The sequence below is a fragment of the Pygocentrus nattereri genome, chromosome 7, assembly GCF_015220715.1.
Source record: "Pygocentrus nattereri isolate fPygNat1 chromosome 7, fPygNat1.pri, whole genome shotgun sequence".
NCBI lineage: Eukaryota > Metazoa > Chordata > Actinopteri > Characiformes > Serrasalmidae > Pygocentrus > Pygocentrus nattereri.
In genome coordinates this window covers 15,289,722-15,301,132 of record NC_051217.1, presented here as the reverse complement: position 1 = coordinate 15,301,132, position 11,411 = coordinate 15,289,722, and the positions used below count along the sequence as shown (strand labels likewise).

Here is an 11,411-nt window from a genome sequence, read left to right as displayed (position 1 = left end):
ATTTAATGCCCCTGACTTTCAGCAGCCCTGTGAAGGATGTTTTCAATTAGAAGTGAGCTAATTTCATTCATTGTTTCACCCGCTGAAAATGCATTTTTACAAGCTTGACTGACTCCCTATTTCAGAGCTGCAGGTTAATGAGTCATGTACATTGAGCACATGCACTGGAACGTCCTCTAAATAGATTGACACAAGTTGCTCGAACCGGCACTTTTGTTCTTAAAGGGGTAGACTGCTGACTTTAAGCAGTGAGAACTGGATGCTGAATGAGAATTTTTGTTACCCGGAGGAGACTGCTGCACCTTTAAGAAGGCTGAGATGATTCTGTCCTGAGCCAGCCCCCCTGCCTCTCGCCCACTAATCCACACAGACACTCCCCCACACGCATTTACACACCAGAGCTGCTCTCTTCAGCATCTCTGAAGGGAGATGGAGCACAGACTTTTTGTCGCTTGGCAAGCTTTGAAAGAACGTAAGCAGCATATGTGCCAGCACAGCCTGAACCAGACGGAACACTAAGAAAGGGAAGGGTACTTCTAGCAGAGCATGCTGGCTTATGGCTTCAAGCAGGAAAGAGGAGAAGTGAACAGCAAAGGAGAAGAGTTTCTTCTTGACCAAAGTTGCCTTTTGGTAAAAAAAAAAAAATCCACCAAAGATGTTAGAGGAGTATTCTGCCTAAGTATTGCTTCTATGAAATTGCCTTTCAGATTTGAGAGAAGAAACGCCGGACATCAAGTACAGTTGCTTGAAAGTTAATATGAAGAACACATGATGAATTGCATGCTTTTATTAACTCGTCTTTGCATCTCTAAAGCAGAGGTAAAGTTTTCTTTCAGTTTGTGGTTGGAGAACATTTTCATTTCCAGGACTATACTAAGGCCTTTTAGATGCAATTTGTGTTTCTCTTGTGTTTTAGCGCTCCACGAGATGCAGCATGAGATGGTTTCAATCAAAGCCTAACTGACTAGATAATATTTTTTGGCTGAGGCTTTCAGTTGTTCATGCCTTTTCAGCCTGAACACCAACGCTCACGATGAAGACCTACAATTAAGCTAGATTGCTCATTTTATGGGGAAAAAACGACTGCATGAAAGATGGTGAAGTCTGACTGAACAGGTTGGATTGTGAGTAATTTAAACATTTGAAGCGAAGGAATGATTTGCGGTGTCTGTGTGCTGGAAACACTTACGGCTGCCAGTGTTGTTTTGAGGATTCATGTGGGCTGGTTAATGCTCCTGGAGGATTCAGAGGCATTCTTATGGATCTGAGGGGTGAATATCTACCCCTTCAGGGTGAGACAACTACTGCTGACAGCATCTCTGCCACCCTACCTTCCCCCAGCCCAGGGGCGAAGCAGGGTCTTGCAACCGGCTTTAAGAAGGTGCTTCGGACGGAGGAGGACAGTCCAAGCCCGTTTCCAGGGCTACTGCCTGGCGTCCTGGAGATGAGGGTCAAAGAAGGTAGCAAGATTCGCAACCTGATGGGTTTCGCCATGGCCCGGATGCAAAGTGATCCCGGAGACAGCGGTCAGGCTGGACTAAGACAGGTGGTGTTCACAGGGTCAGGCCGAGCAGTCACCAAAACCATCACCTGCGCCGAGATCATGAAGAGGAAAGTGGGCGGACTGCACCAGCTGACAAAACTGCGGTACAAAGGCGTGCAGGAGGTGTGGGAGAGTCAGGAAGGAGGTGATGCAGAGATGACTATCCACAGGACTGTGCCGTCCATCAGTATCCTGTTGTCCAAGGATCCACTGGACCCTCTGGAGCCGGGATACCAGCCCCCAGAGACCCAGACCGCTCTCTGGGAGGAGAGAGAAGGTGCTGATGTACCACAGCCAGCAGCGAAAAGATCATTTGACCAGACTGTTAGCGAGCCACAATCAAAAAGATTCTGTCCTCAAGGTGGGGTCTCTCTTTGAACTTGTTTAGGGGATCATACAGAAGTATGGCCCATTTTTAAGATACGCTGATGATGGGCATACCGTTACTGTCATATCAAAAGCTCATGACACTTCTTTTTTTCTTTCTTTCTTTTTAATGTTTTTATTCTGTAACAATCTGACCAAATTCAGCACTTACAACTCCATTTGAAAACTGAAAGCATTTTTGGGTGAGTGGTGAGCCCGCAGAAGCTGTCCAAAATTACTCGGAATAAAAGTCCTCTAACATTTACATATAGTACATTTAAGGATGCTGTTTTCCTTTTCTTATAAAGTTACTATTTCAGGGATATGAGTTTTTGTTAGAACAATATGTTTCAGAGAGTTTTGAAATGATTGCCATATTGCATCTTAAGAAATCCAAACATAGGTACGTTTTTGTTGACTTAAAAAGGGCGTAGTCAAGTTTTGGATGACATAATGGTTTCCATTTCTATCAGGTTATCTGATTACCTTTCTCTGTTGTGATACTGCAAATGTTTGATTTTTCATGAGCCACAGAGAAAACTATAGCGAAATGCTCCATTAATGCTATGACATTCAACATTTTGTGAATATGGTAGTTAAATGGATAGCATTTTAGACCACTTATCCAGCAGATGTGCAAGTTAATTATTTAAAAAAATGCTTCATGATGTGATGGTGTAGCAAATTTTTATTACAATAACTTTAACAGGATTGGAATATCATATTTCTATGTCAAATCTCTGAAGAGATTCATTCACAGCTAATCGCATTCATGATAATAAACATGGAATGTGACAGAAACCAGCATAAAATACTGTAAATGAAGCTCTCAGTCACTGATGGATGTTCTGGAGAGTTGATTGTGTTGTGCAAATGGAAAGGTGGACAGGAATGAAAATGATTAATGACAAATTAGCTTTTCTAATTGTATAAATACGCCCACTAAGCAAATGTGAAGAATAAGAATAAGAAATCAGAGTTTCAGTCAATGGAGGTAAAGCCGTGTCCACCTGTTTATGAAGGGTTTCATTCCAAATTTTCTTTTTTTCACATGTTGAAATGGGCTTTATCATTATCAGTGCTGTATCATGATTAATAACACCTTTCTTAGAGAAATGTGTTTTTGACAAAGTGATTAAATTTAATAAGATAACATTTAATAATTCAAAGATGCACATACAAATAATGAGTTTGTAGCTCTCAAACACTAGAAAGCTGAAATTTAAATTCAATTTACAATGTTTTTTTTTGTTGTTCTTGCTTAAACATTTTCACTGAAGAGAATTTACACAGCTTATGTAAAGCAATGGGGGAATTTAAGACCAGAATTGACTTAAAAGGGAATTCCACTGATTCAACTTTTCTGCATAATTCAATGGCTGATATGTAAAAGTCATGCAGAGAGTTTTGATATGAAATGGTTCACTGTAGGAAAACCTTACCACACTGAATTTCTTTGCAAAGGTGGTAACAGGAACCAGGGGTCACGATCTAAATATAGGCATTATATTTGCTATCCAACATGGCTACATGTGAATCTACATGTTTGTATATCGTAAATCTTGGAACACATTTTTCAGTTTTTGACATAATTTGAAAATGCCTGTTACCCTTTACATTGTATGTAAAGTTCATAAAGAATGGACCAAAGGATGTGGAAATAATTCTTGTCCCACTGACTTACATTGGAAATGTAGTAAGTTTTTTCCTTTTCCTGAAAAGTTACAATTTTGGAGATACAAGGTTTTCATCCGACAGCAACAATATGTAATGTCAATAATGATAAACAATGGTAAAAGTTTTATTTGCCATTTGCCTTAGCACACCTAGCATGTACCTCTCCACCAAGAATGGGATTGAAAATATATATTTTTGACCAAAAACAACTGTAAAACAGCGCATCACAGGCATCATGCAATGTGTTTGTAACCATTCACAGCTTCTTGTGAGGTAGCCTTTAAAGGCATTTAAACAATTTCATGCCTGGTTCAAATCATCAAATCATCTCCATCACACGTATTACTAGAATTTCAATCAAACCATTCTGAATGACTGTTTACATCTTTACCAATTGTTATTAAGAAATGTTATTAAAATTAGAGGAATTCCCCATTTACTACACTTTACGCAAATGGTCACTGTTGGACCATTCATTGGTCAACTTTGGTGTGGCACCAAAAGGATATCACTGTTTTTGGAAGAAAACTTTGTATCTCCATTTTTGAGGTTTTTCCATTTTTGACATAATTTGAAAATACCTGTTGCCTTTTAAATCATATGTAAATTTCATGATGAACAGACTAAAAGAAATGACCCAAATGACTTGAAAAAATGTCTTGTTCTTTTGACTTACATTAAAAGTAAAGTAGGGTTTTTCCTTCTACTGTAAAGTTACCATTTTGTAGAAACAAGGTTTTCTTTCGACAACAGCGATATCAAGTTCAAAGTTCATCATCACTTACCCTTCACAAATGAATTGAGATCACAGTACTGAAGAAATGAATTAACTAATATTTCTTCATCACTGTTAAGATCTACAAGGCTTTCCAGGAAGTTCAAAGCGTGTGGCCCACAAACTGCTTTTTTGCCAGATTAGACTTCCCTGCAGTGTGTTGAGATAGGACATCCATCATTTCAGGACAAAGATGACAGAATGTCTGCGGGGCGTCTCATCTGAGTTAAGTTCTTGAGCCATGACTGAGTTTATAATACATTTTTTTTTTTTTTTGCGTTCATGTGTAACCTGAGGATGTTTCTGCTGATCATAATGAAAATCTCTAAAGCCTGAAGACCACTTAATGCATTTAATTTATCAAAGTGTTTCTGACATCCCTGTAATAGGTTTGTACGACACATCACAGTGCAGTCCAATTTTGAGAATGTACCCCCAATCTCTTCGTGGTGTTGCACATGGCTGTGAACAATAGGGATGAATTCTTTAGAAACCTTCCAAATGGTATTCCAGTGATCTTCACTGCTTCTGTTGTCTGCAGCAGACATATAATTAACCTTCCTGTCCAACTCAGCAAATGAATCAAAGCGCTGCGCTGAACCCGAGGTTGTGAGGAGGAAGTGATTGGAGTGGCCGCTGACTGCAAATGGAACAAACCAGCCGAATGCTGTAGACAAACAAGAGGTTATTGTGAGTGCTTTTATCACTGCCTTAACAGCTTTCACCCCAAACACAGTGCTGTCTTTATAGGCCTGCTTCTATATCTCACTCACATATACGTATACACATGGAGGTGCTCACGGATTTTGACATCAGCTGAATCCTGAGCTATCCAATAGAGACTTAGTTAAACTGAAGAAAAGGGCTGAGGACAATGACAAAGGAATTAGAAAGGAGACAGATGCTGCATCATTCTCTTCGCACAATACTGCAGTTGCAAAAAGGCATCTTTTGTGCTATACAGTCTGCTACCAATGTCCCTTTCAAAACACATAACTGATCCTTTTATCTGTTGGTTAAATGGGCCTCTCCACTCCTTCACTGTGATATGAATTGGTTTATATGTATTTATAAAACTGTCCTTGGTCATTCACCCAATTATTTATGTCAACTACCACAGCAAGTGTCTGATAAACTGTAATTGACAGTTTGTCAGCCTAAAAAACATCTTTCATGTAGTAACACGCAGTTTAACTAGTTTTATTCAACTCAAATAAATACTTTGAATGAAATGATGCAAAGGGAAATTTTAGGCTACATGAACAAAATCATCATTTTCATCAACTCAAATCTCAGAAAGGTTTTTAATCAACTTCTGCCCTGTTCTATTTTTACAGTGTCCACAGTGCACATGGCCTTTATTCTGAGACAGCAACATCAGGAACATCATCAGGAGGCTAGAGCCTACGTACAGTAATACGAACGTAAACCTGCCTAAACAGTTTGCCGCTGCACCCACTTTGCATATTGATATGTCATGCTTTATATGTCAACATTTAAATGCAAGAACAAATATTAATAGAAATACAAATGTTATACATTTTCAGTGTAATGTTTCAGTTTTGTTACGTATTACAGTAGTTATATATTTTAGCAAAACTCCCAGCAATGATAAATATGATACATATTTAGAAGAAAAAGGAAGACCTATTAATTACAGTAATAGCAACAAATGAACATAGAACTATAGAGAATCATTGAAGAATATTCCAGGGCAGGTTAGTCCTTCTTTCTTTTACTAAACAGTAATCAATTTTTGGTTTAATTAGAGTTTTAATTAGAGCTATACAATAACTCATAACCAACAGCTCTTTTACATCTCAGCTATATGCTTTTTTAACAACAATCCTGAAATTATCTCTAATAATTTCAAAAAGTGGAGAGGATAAGACTTAAAGCCACTGCCAAAGCATGCAAAGAAACAGATGGACTACAGTCTGTAACTGTTGAACTACAAGGTGTACATGTATTGTAACTAGAGCTGATACAGTAAACAAAAAGTGTATGTCTGTTGTTTGGGGTGAGTAACAGAGAGTATGTTGAGGGAACAGAATATCGTAGAATATCTTGCTGTAGAAAGGGAGAAAAGTCAAATTAGGGTGTCAAATTGGGCAGTTATTGCTTAAAAATCAAAAAGAATATGTATAGAATAAATTATTTCTGTGGTAAGACATACATTAGTATGCAAAACTTTTGCCACCCCTAGTCAAATGATGTTTTGATTTTCTAAGTGAAACTAGACTGTCCTCTACAGAGAACATACTTTTTAAAATACAATTAATGAGTATTTGCTAAAATAACATAAATTGTGGCCTGTGTGAAAGTTATGGAATATTTTATATTTTATTGTCTTTCCAACATATTAAACCTAAACGAAGAGAAATTGTGCCCTACAATTTGCCATGTTTATGTGTGGTCTCCGTGGTTTCACTTAGAAAATCAACACAGGGGGTGCCCAAACTTTTGCATGCAGCTGTACATCTGCAGGGCTGGAAATGTATTATTGAAAGGGAACTGTCTTTTACATGTTGAGATAGCTGACTGGAAAAGAGTACCGACTTCTAGTATCCACACAGAGATGCTCTAATGAAGTGTGAAAGAGTGTGTCTGTGAGGCTCTGGTGGAAAGTCTGGAAGAAGAAGGAGAAGAAGAAGCAAAAGAAGAAGAAGAAGCAGTAATAGTGTTTAATATTCTGGAATACCTGTGAACTGTCCCTTTGTATTTAATGTTGGCACAGCCAACCTTTCCATAGCCCTTACTCAGTTGAAAATAAATTCATTTGACCCTCTGATAACAGTAAGCACACTTTTTCTTCTCTCTCCCCACTCCCTCTGTCTCCGTAGTGGATAAGAGTGAGGGCTGTGGGATGGTGTGGGAGTTCGCTATCTCCCTCCCTCCAGATGGTGCCGTCTTTTCTTATCTAGAAGAATGGCCGCTGCCTCCATTTTTCAGACGCTCTTATCTGAAAATCCTTTAAATTGAATATTTACTGGGCCGATGTTTTCAGCCAGTGTTCGACTGCTCCAGGCACTGTTCTCTCTCTCTCTATCTCTCTCACTAGGACAGGCCAAGAGGGGTATTTTTCATCCTTATATTTTCTCTCTCTCTCCTTAATCTGTTAGTGAATAAGACTCTGATTAACTATAAACTGCAATGGAGGTATAATTCAGTATAAATATATGTAAATATAATTCATATATTTCTATGGTAGGCTATATATTTATATATTCTCACTCTTCCAAAACCTACATACTGCTGGAAACATATATATATATATATAGATAGATAGATAGATAGATAGATAGATAGATAGATAGATAGATAGATAGATAGATAGATAGATAGATAGATAGAAAGAAATGCAATATAAAGCAAAGAGCAATTGGATATAACTGGATCCTAGATTTGCTCTCTTTTAGGCCATATTACCACAGTTCAGTGCAGTATGTATCTGGCAATGTTCAGCCAGAGAGCTTTTCTGAAATGTGTGCGTATTGAATTAATCAGTGCAGCTGAGGGTGTAATTGTGAAGCTGAAGTCAAAGCTGTAGGAGCAGATAATGGCTGCTGAATACAACTCGGCTGAACAGTATTAGTAGATTACACACATCAAACAAGTTCTGCTTAATGTGTTACTGTTAAGATAATGAACTAAAACTAATGGCATTTCAGTGACACCAATACGACTGGCTGCTTGACCATTATTAGTGTCAAGCTGTATTTCTCAGACCCAGATCAGGAATAACTGTAGACTAAACAGGCTTTCAGTGGTGAATCACATCTGGCATTGTGATCCAGTTCAAGGCCAGGCTTAATCCATGTCCAGGAAAACAACCCAAAATAAGTACGCTGCAGCATGAATTTATACCAGCAGATGTCTTTTCGCTGGTTTCATTTATCAGCAAATTCACCACTCAGCTGATGAGCTAGATCAGGTGTGTTGAGTCAAGGAATACTCGAACCCCTGCAGGGCTGTGGGTGGCAATGACCAGTATAACATACTGCTTCAGGTGGTCTACTCCTAGGAAAATACAAAGCTGAATGTAATGCATTGTAATTATCGCCATCTAGCGGTGAATGATAGAACAACACTGTTCGATTCAGTGCTTCACCAGTCACCTGCTATTTCTCACACGTACTTACAAAAGAGTGAATGACAGCTCTACTGAAAAACATTGAAAGCAACACCTTGAAGACACACAGAACCTTGAAGGAATCCAAGCTACAGAACGATGAGCAAGAAAGGAACTGAACGTAGGAGAATTACCACTGTGTAATGTGTAATATTTCCAGTTTTGTCAAACACTAGAGGGCGCTCCCGAGCGAGTCCAAAACGAATGGGATAAGAAGGATCATTTGAATCAAGGTTCACAATTGCTTTAACATTTTTACTGTAAAAGAATACATTCATTTCCTGAACACTGAACAGCATAAAGCATTTTAACACTGCTGTTATATTTTAAGAGCTTTTAAACTCGAGTTTTAGGAGTTTAAAACGGCGCCTCATGTACGTTCATGACGTCAGTGAGCGCGAACAGCCTGCTCCGCTCGCCAACCAGTCAGCACTCAGTAGCAGTATTACCAACGTTCTGCTGCCCAAACCCGGTTTGCTGTAAATAAAGGAAATATATTGACACGTTTTCTTTGCTTTTTAGTGAAATACACCCTTTTACTGTCTAAAATTAAAAGAAAGTTCTGGGCGAGTGATTCGAAACTGTTTTAACTGTTCGTTTTTAGCCGTTGAGCTCCATTTACTCACATTCATTGAGAGCTCGCTCGCGGGCGCCCTCTGCTGTTCAGCAGGGAAATTAACCGGCTCTGGTAGGACCCAGGCAAAGAACACTTGTGCTCACTCTTGCCACCCAGTGTCTGAATTAAATCATTGCATCACATTTTCAAGAAAAAAAAACACGCGTCCATATACTTCCTACACCTGACATAGACATGGCTCAGATAATAAGAACTAGCACCATTTTTTTTTCTCTTTTTCCTCAAATGACATTTGAGGGACACTGATAGTGTCACTCATGGACATTTATAATAGACTAGATAAAATACATTTTAAAAATACTCTTTTTTTTTAACTCTTTACTATTAGCACGGTCTTAAAGCAGCACTGGCCTGTATAAAGCAAACTGACTGGGGTAATTAAATGTAGAAAATCCTAAGGAACAGGAAAATCCCACAATGCACCTTGAAAATGTTGAGATTGATGAAACAGGCCTAGTGTATACGCTTATAACTGACACCAAACACTGTAATCTATGTAATGTTTATGAAACACCCCATATCTATTGTTGTAGACAATTTACCAGATGTGGTAATACGGTACTGTACGTTTATTCAAGACCACCTGTCCCTGTGTGCCGCTGCTCTTGTCCTTGCTAAGACGTTCAGAAAAGTATGTAATAGCAACAAGCTTATAGCGACAACATGGAAACAGCCTGACACGTGTTCCACTGCACATGTAGAAGCACATTTGGCATCATTTTCACACTGTTTCATCTGTAATAATTTAATGATTTACAGTCTAAATTATATAAACATTAAATTGTAGGCACCTAAAGAATGTCACCTTATGCTTAATAATTTTATTATAAATGTTTATTTGTTGTTAGTATAATTATGTTAACATGTTATATATATATATATATATATATATATATGTATATATATATATATATATATATATATATATATATATATATATATATATATATATACACACACACACACACACACACACACACACATACACACATGCGCACACACACACACACACATATATATATATATATATATAGTTTATTTTATTATTATTATTATTAATGTGATATTTTTTTTGTTGTTGTTCAGAAAAAGGGGCTTATGTCGCTATTTTACTGCCCTAGTGAATCCTTTAATTTGACCTCTGAAGTGAGAGTTGTTGACAGAGCGATTCGAACCAGCGCTGTTGCCCAATTTGTGGTTTAATAAATTAAAAGCTCGTGGAATTTATTGGGTCGTCCTTTGTGCCTCAGAGGAAACCTGTGCTTCATTGTTTGACCCGTTACGTTGTCAATTTTGAAACTAATATTTAATACATACATTTCAAATTTAAATACGCCCCCATCATCTTCTGTTTTTAAATATTTGTGTTATTTTGTTACAATGAAAAAAGAAAAACAACAATAAAAGTAAAAAAAGTAAAAAAGCTTGAAGTGTTCTGTAATTTCACAATTGTGTTGTTCTTTTTTTCCTTGTTTTATTTATGTACTTTTCCAATTTATATACTGTAAATTTTTCTTTTTCTTTTTATTGTTTTATTATTTGACCTAAAAAAACGGTCTCTCTAGATACCGCCGCAGCCTCGGTCATCACTGTGCGACATTAGAGCCGGTCTGATTCAGTTTGACGGAACCGATTCAGTGTGATTCGATGATTGACTGATTCGTTAGTCGGATTGCTCTCTGAACGCAGGGATGCTCCGCTCCGTGAAGGAGCGTGGGTCCTGCTCTATTTTCACCTTTAGACAGTGACCTTAGATTCGGACAGAAAGGCTGGTGTCCGCAGTTTCTGCTCACTGATGGAGTCGGACTCGAACCATAAGCACAGGCACAGAAAGAGGAAGTCGCTACTAGCAAGAAAGACATGGCAGGTTCAGAGAGAAATGTTAGCGAGTCAAAAGAAGTTGCTCCTCTTAACACCTTACACTGTGGCATTTTATTACTTATATGTAGTACAATATCATCTTGCGCTTGAGTAGAAGTAAGAGTATGATAATATAAGCGTTAATAATATAATAACATAAAATAAGCTTTTCAACAGAGCTGTAGCGCTCATCACCCACAGTGACAGTGGACACCTCACACTTTAGACAAGATATTCACACGTCTCTGTAGCTCCTTTCACATGGATCTTTATTATTTTTTATTCTGTTCATTATATTTTTACTGTATTTGTCCCTTGGTTAAATATTTGACAGCAGTCTGTGTGCTACGTGTCACATACTTGTTCATATTAAGTGAATTTCCGTTCAGTTGTGACTAGTGAATCGATTCGACTGACTCCA

General features: G+C 38.0%; 1 protein-coding gene across 5 annotated transcripts; it reads left to right on the top strand.

The window, feature by feature from the left end:
• Positions 1-399: 399 nt before the first annotated feature.
• On the top strand, positions 400-7,152 carry LOC108436995 (ribonuclease P protein subunit p25-like protein). Of its 5 annotated transcripts, XR_005130441.1 has the most exons (3): positions 400-1,904; positions 4,936-5,051; positions 5,699-7,152. XR_005130441.1 is itself a non-coding variant. In XM_017717862.2 (2 exons), exons 1-2 carry the CDS (start codon positions 1,259-1,261, stop codon positions 4,983-4,985), a joined length of 696 nt encoding a protein of 231 aa, XP_017573351.1. In that variant the 5' UTR covers positions 400-1,258; the 3' UTR covers positions 4,986-7,152. The 5 variants fall into 5 exon arrangements, 4 of the variants coding, with proteins under 4 accessions (XP_017573351.1, XP_037395674.1, XP_037395673.1 ...); XM_017717862.2 differs by having other exon boundaries at positions 4,936-7,152; XM_037539777.1 differs by having other exon boundaries at positions 4,906-7,152.
• The last annotated feature ends 4,259 nt before the right edge of the window (positions 7,153-11,411 follow it).

What these genes read in the sequence shown, in the direction of transcription:
- LOC108436995 (XM_037539775.1), top strand. Translation starts at nt 1,259, where the DNA reads ATGGATCTGAGGGGTGAATATCTACCCCTTCAGGGTGAGACAACTACT. An exon ending in AAAAAGATTCTGTCCTCAAG is followed by an intron (nt 1,905 to 4,441) that starts GTGGGGTCTCTC and finishes ATCACTGTTAAG; the next exon opens with ATCTACAAGGCTTTCCAGGA.